At 39.1% G+C, this 20,065-nt stretch overlaps 1 protein-coding gene across 1 annotated transcript in view; it reads left to right on the top strand.

Moving 5' to 3' along the window:
• FHOD3 (formin homology 2 domain containing 3) overlaps positions 1–20,065 on the top strand; it is a 354,314-nt gene that overhangs the window by 191,109 nt on the left and 143,140 nt on the right. The window contains exon 6 of the mRNA XM_027881870.1: positions 6,895–6,989. Within this exon, the coding sequence (XP_027737671.1) occupies positions 6,895–6,989 (95 nt within the window). The remainder of the gene's footprint in view (positions 1–6,894; positions 6,990–20,065) is intronic.

Genomic DNA, 20,065 nt, shown 5'->3' with positions numbered 1-20,065 from the left:
TCATTATTCCATGCTTCTAGTCAGCTTTCAAAATAGTAGTCTAATTCTGAGATCGACTTGCTCATTTATTAATAATGTATTTTAATTACCTTTTTTTCTCGAGGAAATGTTTCTACCTGTTGCTGTATAAGCTTTACTCAGCTTATTGTACTTTGCTGTGTTATTAATCTTGTAAAGCATACTAGAATATAGTGTATTTAAAGTGTGAGCGCTGCAACATAAAATAATGATTAAATCATTATGACTAATGCGAATCATTTTAATACTTAAAGTACATATATGGGAGTCAGATTTCAGTTCATATAAAAAGGCTTTCAGCAGTTTAACTGCTGACATAGTCAAGTGAGAGTCTATTCTTTATTTGCATCTGAGTAAATTTTAAGAAATAAGAAATACTGGAAGAGGAGCAATTCTGATGTGCTTCTTTGGCTTTGGTGGGCACTGCCACAGATGTTACATGGTATGTAGAAAGGACCATTTTTTGATGAAACGTGAACTGATTACAGGTGCTGTATCGCCTTTGATTTTGCTGTGTGCTGTTTTTTAAAGGCAGAAACACCAGAGAAAAAGGGTGGCAGAGAAAACATGGAGACAAGAAAATTCCTCTGTAAAAGGTTTCTGCAGTTCTGGACTTTCCATGTGTTTGTAATACTATGGGGCAGGGCTGCATTTCTCTTCTCTTGAACCTTTGGGACACTGAGAACCGTTTGGAAGTAAGCTTTAGGGAAGGAGATGTGTGTGTGAGATTGAAGTGGTAACTGCAGCCCTTCTAGTTAGGGAGCCTCAGATTAGGGAAGTGTGGAGGCACTGACCGTGCCGATGCCTTTCCCAGTACAGAAACAGAGCTAGGGAGGAGACTTGCTACTCCCTCTCCCCCCAAAAAGCACAGTCACAACCTGCTTTGCAATTAGGCTAATAAATGCTCTCTGTTTCCTACACCTGCTTTATTGACAAGGTATTATCAACATCCAGTTTCTGAGGACCAAAAATGTTTGTCTGTGTTCTTTGTGGATGACTTCTGACTTTGTGGATGACAGCACAAGTAACTGTAAATATCATCGAGGCTTCAAAACTTTGACATGATTTCCCAGACTCTTGCTTGATGGAAACTCTGTTCCAAGTCTTGAGCTGGCATCCTGTTCTTCTTCATTTTCCTGTATTAATTGGCAAATGAAAGCATTTCTTTTGCTCGTGGCCTCTGGGTCTCACCAAAACTAAGGTTATTGTTAAAGACAGACGATTAAGTACAACAGAATAATGATAATAATAACAACACATCTAAAGATGTTGTGTTGTGCCAGAACTATCAAAGTTATAAATCTTTTCCAGTATTTTCTCTGGGCTTTTGTGGATGGTGGAAATTGTTGCTAGGCTGTGCCATTTAAAAACCCAGTGTTGAGCATGGACTTACATCACAGGGCCCAAGCATGCTGCAGAAAGGTGTATTGATTGCATAGGAGAGTGTTATATCCAGCCTTCCTGGTTTGTTTGGCCTTGCCCAGTGTTGACCTCTGGATGGCAGCCCCCCTTGAGTCTGCAATCCAGGGTAAAATTATGGTTGACACTTTTTTAACTAACTTTTCAGCATTAGGAAAACAGATTATTTTTATTGTGTCTTTTTATAGATTTTCTGTTAAAGCAGATGGAGGGAACAATGAAGATTAAGTTTGATCTGGAAACCCATTGTCTCTGCAAAAGACTTGATCTTTACATAGCATTTTAGGTCTGCAACTAGCTTGCAGAAGTTTCCAAACTGTTTAAGACTAGAAGTTAAACTTTAAATAGTATTAGCTAGCATAAGAACTTTTGATGTACATTAGCAGTATAATACATCTGTACAGAACTGCTTTTGCAGCTTTGGTTCATAACATTAGTTCTGCAGTGTGGGGTTTTTTTGTGAGAAAGTTCAGTTCTTATTTAATACAAGTTCAGTACATGGTTAATATGGGAGTTCTGAAAAATAGTTCCTTAGCATGTTTCAACCATGATGTGTATAATAATAGAAAAAAAAAAAAAAAAGCAGAGGGTAAAAAGACAAGATTAAGAAAATATTTGGGATTTAAAGAAACTTTGATAAGAAACAAAATATTCTTACATTTGTGGCCAGGAACAAGATTGTTTTTATCTTCCTAGATGACATTACAGATACCTTCAACAGGATTAAAGAAATAGGAATGCCTGTATAAACAGCAGATTTTGCACTGAAGCTAAAACCAACCCATACAAATAATAAGAGAAGAAAAAATAAAACCAACCCTCAAATATACAAATTTGAGCTTGTTCTAGCCCTGTGGAATGAGTGTGAGTTATAAGGTTTGTCACAGTATTGCTTTGCAAGATCAGTTTCAGAAGTAGAGGAGAGTCCAGGTCATCTGTTTTATCTGATGTCACCTCTTAAAAGCAAGGAGCTTTCCTGTGATTTTGTTGATTTTCAAGTAGCTGGATGGTACAGAAGTTGTATTTAATAATGGTTTATCGTCAGGGAAAACACTCTCTAATATCCTTGAATATTATGAAGATGACATGGTCCACCCTGAGGTATGCGTGCTAGCACACTGGGAATATGCTACAAGCACAAGTAGAAGTTTCTGGCATCCAACATGTTGGGACTGAGCTGAGTTAAAGATTTTGTGCTCAGGCCAATCCCACTTGATAGCTAAGATCTTGCTTCTCTCTAATGAGGAAGCACAAAGAAAGAAGTTTGAGGTATGGTTGTTTTCTTCAGAATTACCACCTAGGGCTTTGTAATAGTATATTAGGTACCTCTATTATCTCCTTTCTGGGATCCCTCACTAGACATATACGGAATTTTTTTCTCTTGATTATGATGTGTATTTTGATGCAGCATGCCTTCTCAGTGGCCAGGATAGTGAACACAAACTAGTAATCTGTTTTCAAATGGAGTGAATGCAATCACACAGACCCTTAATATCTCATTGATGATGATAAGATTTTTAGCTAGGAATGAAGAGATGAATTTTAGCAGCTGTTTCTTCCCCATTAGTTTCATCACAGTTCTGCCTGTTGTACACACCCACCTGTTGTATGCAGCACATTACATGCACCACAGCTGCTGGTTAAGAAGTGCCTGATGAACTTGGGCCAGAAGCTTCCTTGGGAACTGAAACTTGTAGTGACAAAGTCTGTCTCTGTCCTGTTTCACCCTTCACCTTTGCTTATACTCATGGAAACAAATACAATCACAGGATGCATCCCTACCATAATCCTTGACGTGATGAATGGGGGTTTGACTCACAGGAAACTGTAAGAAAACAGGTTTTTTTGCTCATTCAGTGATGTAGGTTTCCTTGAGCTGTTCTTGTGTTAAAATGCAAAGCAAATAGAGCATACTGGAGAAGCAGGTGTGTGGGCAAGGAACAGCTTTGAAGCTTTTGCCACTCTGGATGGGAAAAACAGACTTTAATAGGTGATGTTCATTGGGATGATGTTTTGTTGGTCCTGTTAACTTTATGTAGGAAATATCCCAGGAGGCTATCAGTGCAAATACTGGCATATTTTTAGGGGCTTTCTTAAACCTCTTATTTCAAAAAAATCTATGAACTTTCTGTCTGGTCTGTCCTTTTCTAGCCTAAGCCTTTCCTTAGAAATCCAACAATTTTCCACTTGAAAATAGCTATGGGTAAAGTCACACACTACTTTCACATAAGATTAAGGGTTTGACAAGCACAGTGGGAACAAAGAAATTCCAAATTAAGTCTGCTCCATATTTAAACCCCACTCTCCCAGCCCCTTATTGCACAATAGCAAACTTTCCCCATGCAAGTAGGTTGTTGATATACTTCCAAAAAGAATTCCAGTAAGCTGAGGGATGAGATTAAATGGATTAAATAGCCTCCTCATTTTTCAGGGAAAGAAAAAAAAAAAAGTTTGATTAAAGGCACGTACAAATGAGAATTTAAATTATTTTGGACTAGACTGGCCTTCCAAACTGCCTTGCAAATTAGCCTTCCCTTCCTTGACGAGGCCCTGCATGTTGGCAGTGGGTGTGTGAGCACGCTGGGCATGTGGAGTTTGCGCTTTTGCTGCAGCCATTTTCAACAGACTATGGTCGTGGGCTGGGAGGTGATCTGTCAATTGGGTAGAAAAGCTGCAAAGAATGTAAAATGGTGCAGAGTTCTCTGTGGTCGGTCAGTCTCCATTTAGTGCCAAACTGCTGTGCCCTACTCAGCCAGAGTGAAGCCCTGGGAGGGCCCAAGGACTTCCAGTCCACCATTCTGCTCCCACAGTGGTGTTTTTGGTGGTGTCTTCCATGCTGCCTGTGTTATGTGGTAATGATGAAGGTATTACCTTTTCTTCCTCAGTGCAGACAGTTTATGTGGTATGAACACTAACATTCTCCTTCCTTTAGGTTTTGTGGAATTCTTTTCCTAAGAATTTATGGGGCACCAGCTTTGTACAAACTACGTACAGATTCTCCCTATCTTACACTACCTCATAATGAAAGGAGATTTCTCCTCAACCCTGCCCATCTTGTCTTTCGTTTTTCTGACCCCTGAAGACAGGAAATAGCAGTATGAAGGTCCACACCAAGGTCTTGGCAGCAGCTGACAGCTTCATGTGTGGCAGATAATTACTGGAGACGTGACTTGTTTGTGGACATCATGACTTCATAGGAAACCTATTTTCATCTTGGTCATTTCATGGCATCCTTTTTAATTCTTTGCCCTGTGAAACTTACTAACCACTTGTTCAAGCAGCAGCAGTACTCTTGTTTTTCTTGCGTTACTGATTTTTCACCAATATCCTGAAGACCCATTCTGTTTCTGAAAAGATATAGATACTACCATATACCTAGGGTAACATCAAAACCAAGCCAAAACAAAATTAAAATAAGGTAATAGGAGGGGTTGAAGGGAACAAGGTGAACAAGATTAGTGGCAGCAAATGAATATTTTCAGGAATCCCAAAATAGTTTTTTAGTTGTTTCTAAAGTCTACTAATTTGCCTTAACCTGTTGCTATTATGAATAGTCTCATCTAAGAGGCTGAATACTACTGCGTGCCAGATCTCACTTAGGCATCCAGTCTAATTGGTCTTAAGTATAAGCAGTGGAGTTATTTTGTACTGTGTGCTTGTTTTCCCTTTAAAAGCAGACTTCTTGCTGTCTTTAATTTCTATATTAGTCTGGAAAGCATGCGCCAAGAGGAAAATTTGTTTCACATTTGTTTCAGATTCAAATTAAATCCCTTCACCCCACCAAATAATTTGCAAGGGAATTAAAAAAATGGTTTTGGTGACCTTATCATGACTGGATCTCATCCTGATCCAGTGCCAAATCTTTTTAGCATTGTAAGGAAGTAAAAACAAGAATTAAGAACCTTTCTCTGATTACTTCTGGAATAGCAGCATTTCCTCTACCTGCAATGAAATGCTTCAAAGCAGCCATTTATTCAGGCGCTGTAATTCATATCTCATTTTACTGACTGACTTACACCTTTTATTTTACCATAACACTTGTGCCTGTGTCCCTCCCACCTGGTTTTATTCACCTGAGAGGCACATCTTCAGAGGGTGGTAAATGATTGCTTCCTGGAGAGGAGGAGCAGAGAGTGAGGGGCATACCCCAGTGACAGTGCAGCCTGCCTAAGGGATATGTTACCTCTGTGCCTTAAACTCCTTGCTGGCTTTTTCTCAATCCTTCTTGATCACATAGTGTGACTTTGCTTCTAGTGTGATAGATTAGATAGAGAATATAAGTACCTAAAACTAGTACCTCAGGTTTCTAACTGTAAATCAACCAACTAGAGCAAAGAAAAAAAGGAGGAGAAAGTATGAAAATGAATGTTATCTGCTTAGCTGTACTTAAATGCTTGCCTAGCGTTCACGTCTTTGAAAATCTGCCCTCGGGGTAAACAATGCTGCACTTTGCACAACCTGTGCAAAAATTAGCAAGCATTCAGAATGTGTTTGGGAAGCTAATAGTGTCATAACTTTCCTAACCCTGTGGGTTGGTTTTTTTTTTCCTTTTTTGCCCCCATTAAGCAGTGTACTAGGGGCTCATCAGGTTGTGCATTAGATAATCGAGTTGTTATGCCAGCAGGCTGTGCTGAAAGGTGCTACATCAGTGATTTCTTTTTCATCCCACTGTGCTTTTGATCTTCTGCTATAAAGCAGATCTAACAGTGGAAACTTTTGAAGATGATAGATGAATTTTACTAATTCACTTTTCATAATCCTTACAGAAAATGTCTGTCCTTATCAGTCAAAAAAGATTTAATAACTGTTGTCTCTCAAAACTGTCATATTATCAGGATTGCAAACTATGGAATTATGTTACGAAGTATTTTAGTAACGTATTTTGAAATTCTGCTGTAAATACTTTAGAATAAATAATTAAAGATACTTCTTTGTTATAAACATGCATTTTTTTTTGTATTTTCTCACTAAAATGTAAAACTCATTTGCAAGAGTGCACTGTGCAATGGTGAATATCTGATGTCTTTATTGGTGTTAATTGCCCAGATTTGATGTTATATTATTGGAATTCACTGAAACAGTCAATTGAAATACACTAATTCAAAACATTATACAGTGCTGAAACAAATGGTTAAAGTCTTGGCTCACAATATATAAAGCACTGTAGCTGATGGAACCATTGTGACACTAAGAGTACTGTTTGCAGACTTGGGGACCATAAAATATGGCATCTTCTAGAAAGGAACAGGGGGATGACATTCACACTTATATGGTCCAGATTAAGTCAGTAAAGTTAGTGCAGTTTCCCAGGATTTTGTTCAGCACAGTCTTGCCCAATATATCTTTTATTATTTGAGCTCCCCACATCTCTGGAAAAACCTTCTTACAGAAAATGTTTAGAATTAAAAAACGTGCTCACAAGTGCTGACTATATTTTCTCTCTTTTCTTTACAATAGCTTTGGGCCAGATAATGCTCTATGTTGATGGCATGAATGGAGTAATAAATCATAATGAAACTATCCAATGGCTATACACGCTTATTGGGTCAAAGGTAAGGCACTCTCCAAAGTTCTCATTTTATATGGTTCTGTTGTTCTTTAAATGCATTTTGTTTGTAATATGTATGTTTTTGGGGTATAAATGGACTGTGTGTGAGGTTCTAAAATGTTACATAACACTCTGCATGGAAACCAGCTCACACTGAGCTGTTACTTCTTTTCTACTGTTTTTATACTTGTTTGTTAGCACATACTCTGCTCTTAAGAGCAAAGATACCAAAGATGCTCTTGTTACTTTCTGTGCTACACTTTACTACGGAGAAGATTTTTTTAGTCTTCTAGTTGCAGTTCCCAAGACATTCTTTGGAAGGACTTTTTGGGGTATTTTTATTTCCCCATTCTATACTATGAATGCAATTCTTTTTCTACTCACCATTGTACACTGCTCAACTTTGCTGAGCACTGGGGTAGGACAATTCAGAGTGACTTCTTTCTTAGACTAGAATACAGTAGTTGCCTACAACTATCATCTACTTCAAATGCCTGACCACTTTATGAAGGGCATTGTCCAAATGCCTCTTAAACACTGACATGTTTGGGACATCGCCCACCTTTCTAGTAAGCCTGTCCTAGTGTTTGACCACCCTCTTGGTAAAGAAATGACTCCTAATATCAAGTTTTCTTGTTCCTGAAGAGCCCTAGAAGACTAAGTCTGGTACTTACCTACAGGGTATTCTTTGTTGTTGCCTATATATGAGACAAAAGCTGAAAGGCAGAATGTATGCTGCTTGAGTTGGTCTTCTCCAATGGAATAGTGATTTATTTAATGCACAATTCACCTTTAAGGTCATCTTTGCTAGAATTTGAAAAGGAAGCAGAACACAGATGTGCCACCCTGAGGGGCCATAGGGTAGGGAAATCCCAAATACACTGTTTTCCAGTCTGTTGGCTGTCCAGCTTTAGGAAGTTTATTAAGGCCTGCCAGGGACTGCTGCTGCTTTTGCCATGTAGACATGTACATAGATAGATCTGTATGACACAATACCTGAAACACAGTATGGTAGTTAGTGTTAACAACTCAAAAGTTGCTGTAGTTGGTCAAGTCCCTGTTATAGTTACTAAGAGATTTCCAGGAATGTTTCCTCAAGTGTGTGAGTCACAGAAAGTTGCTGATGGATACTGTAGTGACACAGAGATTCTGCTGTTTTCCCCTTTTCCCCGATAGCTTTCATAACTCAGGGAGAAAGAGCTTGATGTCCCAGGGGTCTTTTTTTAACCACTGCAGAATTTTTTTTGCAATGTGCAAGCATCACTACTGCAACAGATTATTAAGTCAAAGAACAGATGCTACAGTATTGAAAGAACTGACTGATCTTGGGTTGACATACCTATACTGGTAGATAAGTAAAAGTAAGATAATTATGGTTATCAAATCTCAGGCTTGAAGGGCATGGTTCGTGATTGGGAGACAATGAGGAGAAACTTCTCCCCCATGGAAAATGTTCTGCTGTTGTCTGGGCATTGTGCTGGGCTGTTTGTCCTCTTGAAACAGGGAATATTTGCCACAATTGGAAAAGCAGTGCAAGATGAGAGAGAAATACTTTGCTTGGTATAGATCCTCATTTTCTGTGGAACAGATAAAAAAGCAAAAAAAGAAACAAATACTTATAATTATTTTTGTTCTCTAATGCACCTAATGGGAGTGGGATGGGAGAGAAACATGACTGTATCGCTACCTTACAGATTAAATTCTGTCTAGATTTTTTTACCCCAAATACTTCAGCTCTTGGATCCTTAAGCTCCTTTCTCCCTCCCCCATCAGTAGCGCGAATGATTATCTCCATGTCCTGGCTCAGTGCCTGCAGCTGAGGAATGCAGGCAATGTGCTTTGAATAGTTTGGTTTCAGGTAGCATCAAAGTTGCTTTTTCATTATTCTTTGACTGTCTTGGAAGAGATCTAAGTCCCTGTCTGTGTGCCAGAAGTTAACCAAAGGTGTGGTGGGCTTACTGTCAGAGTGTGGTGGGACAGCTGCTTTATGCACTTAAAGGTGGTTTTGACGTTCTGTGAAAAATGAACCCCTGGAATTTGCAATGCACCTACAGTCTAATTTGCAGCCCTGGTATGCTGGTGCCTTCTCCACAGCAAAGATGATGAAAAATACATTAACATTGCTGAACAAAAAAGGAATAGTGAAATTGCCAATTAAGTCTTGGGACAAATCCCTCTAATAGGATTCAGGAGGAATACAGTTATTTAGCTGCCACAGCTGCAACACATGGTTTCTTGCCTTCTCAAAAGCTCTGACCAGGTTTAATATGCTTAGCAGTGGAGGTTGTTGAATCTGTTCCACAGATATTTTTTTATTTTTTTTTTAAATCTAATTCTCTAATGGTTTTGACCCTTCTCTGGTTGCTTGCTCTGTTCTATTTGCAAAGGGTGCTGGTTCTGTCACCCTTGCTCACTTTGAGTAGTGTATTATCGTATGTGCTGCTCCACTGCAGCACACAGGTTCAGCAGAGGACCTTAGGGTCTGGCATGCTCAGCACTGAAACAGCTATAATTTTGGTACCCAGCTCCAAGATCACTTTATGCACCTAGTAACACTTTTGTATAGGGCACAAAAGGAACCTTTTGTTGCAGATCAGTGCTATGTAGGTGCTAGATTGATGACGTCAGTACCATTCTTCTGTGATACTGTTAGAAGAGAAGAGCATTATTGGTACATCCCAGACTCTGAGGGCCATAGCTGGTCCTTTGCAAGATGCATCCAACCATATGTGACCATACCAGTGTGTGCCAGTGGGCTTTCACGGGCTGGCTGTAGGCTGCTTTCTGATCATCAGTGATTGATACATACCTGGCATAAACCATTGGCAGCATAATCCCAATTTAAATGTACATTACTACTATTTTATCATTAGTTATATAGGTAGCAATTCATTGGTCTTTCCCTGTTTGACAAAGTGTTCAAGTATGTACTTAATTTTGGGTGTATGGTTACATGCTGTTGGCTTCCAGATAACTTCAATACATAACTGAGGTCAGCAGTGTACTGCTGTAGGCATGCAAGAGACGGCTATGGCAGGGCCAAGGCTGTAACCATCTTATATAAGCTAGAAGTTATGTAAATAGGAAATATCTGTGTCAACCAAGTTTTCTTTTGGCATTTGTTGCTCTCGTGGGACATTCATGCAAGAGAGTTTCTTTTTTAGAAGACAAAACTAGGAGTCATTAAATGCTAGTTAATAGTGCTTTCAGAATTGCTCCTTAATTTTTATCTTTTTTTTTTTTTTTTAAGCAAGTAAGCTAGCCTGTGAAGGATGATGCCTTAACTGACCGTGTGCTGTAGCACATGTAGGGTGTTTCAACCTCATTGTCTGGGAAGTGGTATTTCACCTCTTTCTCAGTGTTTCTGCCAGCTATGCATTACTACTGCTGAAGTTGGAATTAAGTTTTTGTGGTTTATTGCATTATATTTAGGCTAGCTGTAAATGAACGTGAGGCATTTGTTTATGCTGGCAGCTGGCACTGGAGCTCTCAGGTGGATCACTTGCAGGTAAATAGCTGTTGCAAAATTTCTCTTACCCAAAACAAGGGATATCAAGTCAAATGTATTAAGCCTTATTAAGTCCTTATAATGTATTTTTCCTCTGTTAGCATGTTAACCTTCATATATTGGTAATCCCTCTGTAATAGAAATCCCTCTAGTAATAGAAAGTGGACAAGACTGTATCAGTGCCTTAACCTTTCCAGGACTAACTACTGACTGTTTCCAAAAAGTACATTTCTGAACCAAATATCTCAGAAAAAAAAAACCAAGTTTTTAAATCATCCTCTAGAGAAGGACACGTTCCTTTACATCACAAGCCCATAGGCTTTTGGCAATCCACCTCAGTCTTCAGAAGTGCATCTAATGCATTTAGTGCCCTCAAACCTGAGTCTAGTTTCACCTTTTCTTTCCCCCGTTTCTGACTGGTACTGATAATGGTTATTTTTTCCCATTTGATGATCCAGGCTGTTCTAATTTCCCCCAGGGGAGCGAAAGCCTGTTTTTGGCATTGTTTTCTGTGGAAAATAATCCATTTCCAAAGTGGTGCTGGGTAACCTCAGAAGACGGGGTGGAATGCTGGGCCCAAGTTGATACAAAGAGGTTGATTAAAGATTCCTATCACACATCTTGTTTTAATTTTTTTTTTCTACTTTACTTCTATCTGGGTCCTAGATTACAAGGTTAAGTACAAACTTCAGCTAACAAGTTTTCCCTTGCGTGAATTATTTGCTTCCCTTAGTATTAAAAGAATGACTTTTTGAACGTTTAAAATTGTTATTCAATCAAAAAGAAGCACAAAAACCCTGTTTCAAAGCAAAAGGGAAAAAACCCACATTCAAAGAGAACACAGTTGTAGTGGGTGAATTTATTGATTTCAAAAGGAAAGTCATATGATCACAGAACTACAGAGTGGTTTGCGTTAAGACGGTTCTTAAAGATCATCTAGTTCTAGGCCTCCCTGCCACAGGCACAAGTATCTTCCACTAGACCAGGTTGCTTAGGGCCCCATCAACCTGACTTTGAACAAATCCATTAGGGACTGCTTTTCCTGCATGATGCCAGTGGCGAATTAAAACACGTACATGGTTACTAAGTCATTTCATGAGAATTTTGAGAGAAATAATATTCTTGTTCACAAAAAACTATTTTTATTGTTGTTGTTTACAAATGAATCATTTAAGGTATGTAGAGGTTGACAAGCTTGATTAAATTAGTCTCCTTTTCACAAGTCATTCATGCCTGTGCTCAACTGAAGTCATAAGCTAAGCTTCATTCTATTCTTTTCTTTTCCTTGGGAAATTTCTCATCCAGTCTTATACAAATGGATTTTCAAGTGGTCTCCAAACAAATATCTAAAACTAGTTTGTAGTCATGGAGAAAGTTACATATCAAAGGGGCTTAACAGATACAAATAGGACTCAAATAGTAGCATTAGCGGTACTAAAGCCCGAAGCATGTTGAATGAAACCACTGCCAACCTGGATGGTATACCCTATTGTTGAGCATCTTGAAAATTCCAAATATTTGCATCTCTTTCATTTTTCTGGCCGTATATTTTGAAAAATAATTATGTGTATGGATGATTTATTCTGAGCTAACATTGCCTGGATGATACAAAGGAATATAAATAGGAATATGCCTGATTTTTGTGAGCAAGAGGCTGTGCTGTAGAACTATCCTGCACTTTATTCTTAACATGTTTAGAAGATGATCTAGAAAAGCTGACCAGCTAAAAGTATTAAGAATCCAGGAAAAACTACACAGATTGAGGACCTACTGTGATTAAGTTTGCATGTTCTCTTCTTCTCAATCTGCTGCCTTCATGGTTAACAAACTCTCCTGCAGCCTCTGACAAATGAGACCCCACATACAACTAAAACACAAGTTATGATATGTAGATGGCATCACCTCTCTTACGATCAGCCTATAGTTTTGTTCTGTTTTCAGGTCTAGCCCAAGTAAAAATGTCAGTTAGGTGACAGTCCTACAGGCTTTCAGGCTCCTTTGCTTCCTGGAATGGTTCAGAGCAAAAGATCTCCCCTCAAGCCCTAAAATCATCACAGTCTCACCCATGGGCTGCCCTATGCGTGAGATCTTGAGCTGTGGCGCACAGGTATAAGTGCTTTGAGTTCGGTGATGCTCTGAACATCTGTGTCAGCTTATCAGCTGGCTATTAAATTGAATCTACTATGCATTTGCCAATGAACTATTGTTATGAAAATGGTTGTGTGAGGGAGAAACAAAATCCTATACTTATAGGAACTTTCCTATTTCCTGCCTCTCAATGACTTGAGGCGATGCTCACCCAGGTCGCCAAAGAGCTTTCATCCTCTTTCACTGAGAAACTGTATCAGCACTGTTGCATGAACTGAGTTTATTTTAAATTGTGTTTAACTAAAGCTTTGAAGATAAAGATCAGGATGTTGCAATAAACTTGGAATAGGATACACTAGCCAGTGCAGACTGTGTTAAGCGCTTGCTTTGGTCTTTCCGGCTTGGCAGACAGACTGCTATGAGTGCTGCAGCTCCTTAACAATCATCTTTATAGGTAAGTTTCAAAGTCCTGCCATCAAACATGAGAGTTTGCAGTAGTTGAATCTGTCAGAGACTGAAATGGTTAAAGGCTTAGACATTGTTAGGATCACCAAAAAAGACTTTTGTCCACTATAGCAAACTGCAAAGAAACAGCTGCTCGTCTATCAAAGCCCACCCCTTCCTGAATATACCTACTAGTTTGGACTGCAAAAGGACCTTGAGACAAGATAAGGTGGTTGTATGGTCCAGCTATCCCAGGTCAAAGGAGAAGAATGTATCCCAAATATAAGAGATTGAACTGCTCAGCTTGGCCACCCGTAGTAACCCCCTGGATGCTGAAAGAAACTGGTGCTAAAGGCTCAAATGCTTGGATGGCTGCTTTGCTAGTGATGCACGGAGTGGCCTCTCAGGTGCAGAAGGGCATGTATACCTGAAGCTACAAACTGGACTTCCAGATAAGGGAAGAGGCTGATAAGAGGCAAAGTCCTCCCTTATGTGATGGCTCTGCTGTTCAAACCCCTCCAGGGAGCATTGAAGATGCTCACATCTGACCTGAGCTGTTCATCTCGGATGATGGACCATAATGGGCCATGATTGATTCACCTAGCTGATGCAAGAGGCAGCTGCAACATCTTAGAAGGTGTCAAAGATTCATGAAGTGTCCTGTGATCCAGTATTGTATCATCGAGGGGAGCTATAGACAGCGTTTCCACCCAACCTCTGCACAATATAAACCCCCTGAAATGAGTTTTGTAGACTCTTTCCCCCCACCACTCAACAGATAACAGTCTGCAACCACCCAGAAGACCAAAGAAGGGGACCAATGGGACATTTTCAGAATCTGTGGAAGGGTGATACCTGTTTTCTACTTAATCTCTTGCTTTCATTCTCTCCCCTTACTACCCCCCTCTTTCACTTATCTCTTTCTCCTTCCTTGAATCCCTCATTTACTGTTAAATAGAGTCTATATTATTGACTTCAGCACGTGGTCTCATTTGCACCTTATTTAAGGTGGAGACATCTGCCTAATAATTTTATTAATCGGATCACAACAGAGTCCTGCAGCAGTAGATATTCCTGTAGCTCCATCTGTTGCATTCACTTCTGAGTATTTTGGAGGCATAAGTACACATTTTTCTGTGTGTGAGATGACCTCTTGTAGATTAGGAAGATACCAGAAAACACACAGTTCCCTCCACATCACATCAGAAATCTGATTTCAACTCGTTTTAAGTGGGTAATGAGAAAATGTAATGATTAACTGCCAACAACGTGGCAAATGTTCATACCCAACTTTTCACTCAGTTTTATCTGTTTAAATCTGTATGAGAAAGTGTCAGGTTAGCAATGACTGAAATATGTCCAAATATTACCAAAAAACACCATGCATCTATGCAGATGTACCAATTTCTTGTTGCAGAGGAAAGGCTTGAAAAAAGAAGAAAGAAGTGTTATAATAGAATTAAGTGGGCTGAAAAACTGAAAACCAACTTAAAAGCCAGTGCTAGCTTTTAGAATTGCCTTGGTCTCTCTCACTACAGTAGTTCAGTGTCACAGATCTGTTACCGTCCGCATTTGTGAGCAAAGGGCTGTTCTTCACAACCTACGTGTTAATATTTGCTATTAGGTACTAGTGTTTTCTGACAAGCATTATGTCCAGCATTACTGTGAAAGGGGAAGGTGCAGTTGGGAAGTCTTGCAATTAAGTTGCAGTTTGGCAGTACTGAGGGCTGAGGGTAAAGAAAAAGGAGCCTACTTTTTCAGGCATGCTTGAAGCTCCCAGTGTGAAATGTCTTTGACTCTAAAATCAATTGCCCGACCAAGAAAAATAGAAAATTTAAAGACATAAGTTGTCAGATGAAACAGAAAGAGGAAATACAAAAGAGTTCCTCCAAGGATAAAAAGAAGCTAGTTATAATCCAGTCTTATGCTATAGAAGACATGAGATTTGTGTGCATATCTAAATGCAGAAATCAACTTGCCCAGTATAAAGCACATTGTGGTCATTATGTCAACCCTTTTGGGCTAGCTGTGTTATCATTTTGCAGGGTGGAAAAATCATTAGTCCTAAGTCAGGAGTTTAATAAGTTGCATTTTTAAGTGTGTTTTAAAATGAAAAGAATTAGTTTTGTCTGAACCTGTTCTGGGAGCACTGTTTCATGACCTCAGATGCATAATGCTTCAGTTTGCAGGGTTGCGTGTTTTCTGGTCTCATTCTTAGGTGATACAGTGCTGTATCTTTTCTCACAGTGGCTGTAGAGCTTGGCAGAGGGCATGTAGGCTATTAGAAAGTTTTGATGGAGAGCAGGGAAAGCTCTTCTAGTGCATTATCAGTTACTGAAATGTCACCAAACTCAAATTTCTTGGCTCAAAACCTTTAGTGAAGTTCAAGGGATACAGTTTTCTAATCTACTTAATAGTTAAAAAAGGCATTTGCGAGAAGTCCAGCATTGCTTCACGATTAAGTCCTTCCCCGAATTTCCCCATGTTTTTGGTTTTGGAGTTTTTTTTAATCATAATAATTTCCCTTCGTTTTGGTTCACTCAGTCATGTTGATGAGTTATGTGATCTCTTGAGCACTCTGACAGAACTAGGATGCAAACCGCACAGCTAAGTGCCTCTTCATGCAAGAACCTACATTTGCCCCGACAGGACATCATTTGGCAGTCCTCACTTTCTCTCCTTGTTCTCCAAGACTAATACCTTGTACTGCCAAACTCAGCTTCTGACAACAGAAGAAGATTTTGGAAGTCATTTTCAGTCTGATAACAACCACATCCATTATCAAACATGGATGTATGCTGAACTATCTGTTGTGCCACTCTGTTGGATGACTGATTCTGGTTTGTATATTTACACTCATCAATAAATGAATATCAAAAGTCAAAAATTGTTGGTTCATGTAAGTAGCAAATATCCTTTGTGCTCTGTCCTTGTATCTTGCATTCAGTCACAGGATCATGTGAGCATCACGTGTGGTACAGGAGGTGGATCACTGTGAAATATAAGAAAATGAACCATAGTGAATGAGTATGTTTCCCATTCAAGTACTTGAAGTACCAAGTACTTGTACCTCACCTGTACTGCATAGTAAGACCAGTATAAGAAACAAACATGGCATCCAGATCTCCTGAGGTGTAATTAAGTGTCTTGAGTTTTAGCAGAGCTTTTGGTATTCTGCCAACAAAAAGTAGTTGATGGGGTGGAGGGTTGCAGTGGTGGTGCTGAGGGAACTTTCACACTTCTATAGGAGAAAGGAGGTGGACAACATTTTTCATTCTTCAGAAGGTATTAACATTCTGGGGTTTTATGACTGTTAAAGAAAGGGTATTGTGATAAGTTTTTACTAATTTGGTCAGACCTAAAGAGTACGGATATTCTTTCTTTATTTTAACAGAGGTTTGGGCTAACTTTATATATTTATCACCATACACTGCACTATTTATTCTGTGACAAACATAGTTTAATTAATTCATAGGATGTGGCTAGGATACTTTTGTTGATCGGTCAGTTTTTCTCACTGTTAATAGTAAACTTTGTAACTTTGTTACCAAGTTGCTTCTTCCTCTGACCTCTCTTTGGATGATTCTTGAATTGTTATTAAAGATTTTTGGGAACCACACTGTTAGTGTAGATCCTTTTTACAGGATTTTGCAGAAATGGAAGCACAGTTTACAAGGAAACAACATCAGAAATTCCACAAAAAGTCTGTTTAAATGTTTGCCTGTGAAAGGATCTCATACTCCTCTAAAAGTATGAACTAAGTACAGTATGAAGTAAGTACTGTGTACTCTGTGGCTGCTGTGATGAAGCATATAGATTCCGTCTTTTTCTGCAGAGCTCTGCTGCTTAATTTTCTCTCTCAATTATTTTTCTGAATGTCCTCTTTTTGGAGCTTCTTAAGGCTGAAACTAAATTAGTATATACTTCACTGCCTTTGTTTTTCCTCTTAAATTCATCCTAATTTTCTTCCTAAATTAGTATCTGTCCTCGTTCCCATACATATATTGCAGTAGTGGAATTCTGCCTGCAGGGAAGAAGGTGGTATCCAACATTTTTTGCAGCATCATGTAAACCAGATCCGAGGCAGTTCAGCCAACACAGCAGTTAATATACCAGTGTTTTGCTTGTAGCTTAGCCTGGAAGAATGGCCCAGCTAGGGAGGGAGTCTGTACATTGGGAGACCCAGGCTGAATCCAGCTCCCAGGCACATTCTTGAATCAGTTTTCAAATCCCTTTTTGCCGTGGTCCCTCATCTGGAAAATTGGTATTTGGATTTTAGAGCCCTGGGGGAAGAACATAAGGGAGTGGAAGGACAGATTATATGTGTTGAAGACAGATACATAGGTGAAAGTTGAACCTAATACTAATTGTTACCATATCTGTTCTTCTGGCATCACTCATTCTTTTAGTTAGATACATTTGTTCTTTAAAGGAACAGCTACTAACTGAAGATACTCAGATAACAGGAAAGAATATGCTGTATCAAAACTGGAAACTACCAAAACATACATGATGGCTTTCTATTGAGCATGTACTGCACCCCAGAAACCTCTGACTTGCAGCCTGCTCAGGTCCCACACCAGGTTATTGCCCAGAACTATCATGGCTACCTCATAGACTTTATGATGGTCTTCTCACTTACAGCACTAGTTCTTAGGAAGAAAGAGGTCTGGTAAGATATGTGGATGTTAATTACTTTTTGTAAGATCAAAAGGAAAGTTCTCTGATAGGCTTTTCTTCTTCCTTTTTTTTTTTTTTTTTTTTCCCCCGCAGTCCTCTAGTAGTGGTTTATAGCATATAAACTTTTTTCAGAATAATTTTCAGCATACCAGGAGGTTCTCTAGCTGGTTCCCATGATACACTGAAATGAGTCGCATCTGGGCATGCTGTGTACTCTCTTTCCATATTCTGATCCTCTTTGATCACAGCAATTGAACAAGGAGTTCAGATGCTTCCTGGTTTGCCCCCCTCTATTTCTTTACTTTTTTCCTTTTTGAAGACCACATCAATAAAAAACAAGAATGTGGTGTTCAATATAAAAAATACTGTTAATACCTCAGCCAGCATGGAATTTCTATAGATTGGTCCCTTTTATTTCTGAATTTCCTCTTCTTATTAGAAGACAGAAAACTGTAGCAAATGTATGCTTTGTCTTTTTGTTTCCAGCAGTGTGTAACTGCTACCTTCTTTAGCTTATTAATAAAATTAAAACAACCCCTCAGAAGCCTTTTTTTTCTACACCACACTATAAATGTCACTGTGTGGTTGTCTATGCCACTTATTGTTGTGATTTTGGAGGGAAATGTTACACTTCACTAACTTGCATCCAAGTGGAATGCTTCCACTTCCCCAAGTCAAGCTTTGCTTATGACAGGCTCTCTTGCAGAATGTAAATGGAAAGAGTGAAGTGAGAAAAGAGACCCCAACAGGTATTAATGTATGGAATTGCCTCAAAACGGTTAATCCCATGGGGATTGTGTTTCAGTTCATTGTGTTTTCCTTTAAATAGAGAGGATAGAATTTCACTTTTTTTGCTCCTCTGTGTCACTACCACTCTCTGTGGTTTGCAGTGGTTTGTGCTCAGCTAATCTTTTCTTTTTGACTTTCTCACTGCAGTTTAGCTTCTCCATCTACCCATCTTCCCATGTTTGGTGTCTGTTGGGGCACTCTTCCATGCTCAAGGGAGCTGGTAGACTCTCTGTAGTAAGGACTCTGTGTGGCTGTAGGGGAAAAGATGTGATAGACAACCTGAAAGTAGGTTTGCTTCCAGATCTGCACTGTCTGATGATTTGGTCAGATGGACATCTGTACTAGCTCTGTATCTGATAGTAATATTTGTGGCAAACTTCCCTAGAATCATGGCATACTTCAGCTCTTGTCACTGGCCTGCAAAATCTTCCCTTCTTGTTTCCTTCTCATCCCCTTCTGATGCGAGGATGAAACGTGAATGCCCAAGTTCAGTTTCTGACAATGTAAGATCATGCACAGCAGAGCATCAAACAGAAAATGTCAACCCACTACATAGAAATTGAAGTCTGTGTTAAAGACAATAGCCTTGCCATTTCCTAGGGTGGCTTTTGCATAGGAACAGCAAGGGTTCAGAGGGTGTCCCAAGGCGTTGGACCATGGGACAGGATCTGAAAACAGAGCATAAGATTTTTCTGATGTCATCATCCAATGTAGTTTTACTGCAATTACTCATCTTGGGGGTTGTTTTGTTTTTCTTCCCTTTTGCTCAGAAGGGTGGGTTAGAATTATTCATCATCTTTGGCTAAACAGCCATGAAGTTATGTGGAACAGATGGACATCACCAGACTTACTTTACCTACGGGTCTGAATAGTTCAATCCCAGTCTGCACCATTTGTGATACTATGGATGTTAAAGTGCTGCCAACATCCTACCGCTTGAGTTATTCTTTAGTTCCAGAACAAAAATGAAACCTAAAAAAAGTATCCTACCCACTACCTCCCCTTTAGGAGGGTTGCCTTCTAAAGTTTTTGCAGTAGGTTGCCTTTCCTCATAGAAGTGAGTTGCAGTCTGAGAGGAAAAAAGGGAGATATTTCATTCATTGCACCTTCAGGAAGTTTTAGTCTTACTAAATGATTCCTTTGAAATCATGCTTTTAATTTGTGTGTTTCATTTAAATTTTAGTCCTCTTTTGTCAATAAAAATAGTTTGTTTAAATGTCCTGTATCTTTAGAACCAAAGGAAAATGAAAATTTGGAGGATTTTAGAGCAGATATTAATCTCTTCTGCCTTAGTCTGAGGTTCCTGCTTTCCTGCATGGGTATGGATGCATGCAGATGAATGCTGATACACTCAGCATTCTTGAGAAGCAGCATCCTTAGTGGTGGCCACTGCATGCCTACAGCAAGTAAAGAACAAGAAAGGAGACCTAGCAGGACCCATCCTGTACAGCCAAGATACTAAAAACACTTCAGCTCTTCTCATGTAGAAGGAAAAAGAAAATCAGTGACAGGAATGAAAAAAAAAAAAAAAAAAAAAAAAAAAAAAAAAAAAAAAAAAAAAAAAAAAAAAA

The sequence above is a fragment of the Empidonax traillii genome, unplaced genomic scaffold, assembly GCF_003031625.1.
Source record: "Empidonax traillii isolate 1590-97213 ecotype Southwest subspecies unplaced genomic scaffold, ASM303162v1 scaffold98:size2021230, whole genome shotgun sequence".
Lineage (NCBI taxonomy): Eukaryota > Metazoa > Chordata > Aves > Passeriformes > Tyrannidae > Empidonax > Empidonax traillii.
The sequence above is the reverse complement of the archived record's forward strand: the minus strand, read 5'-3'. Positions and strand labels throughout refer to the sequence as shown.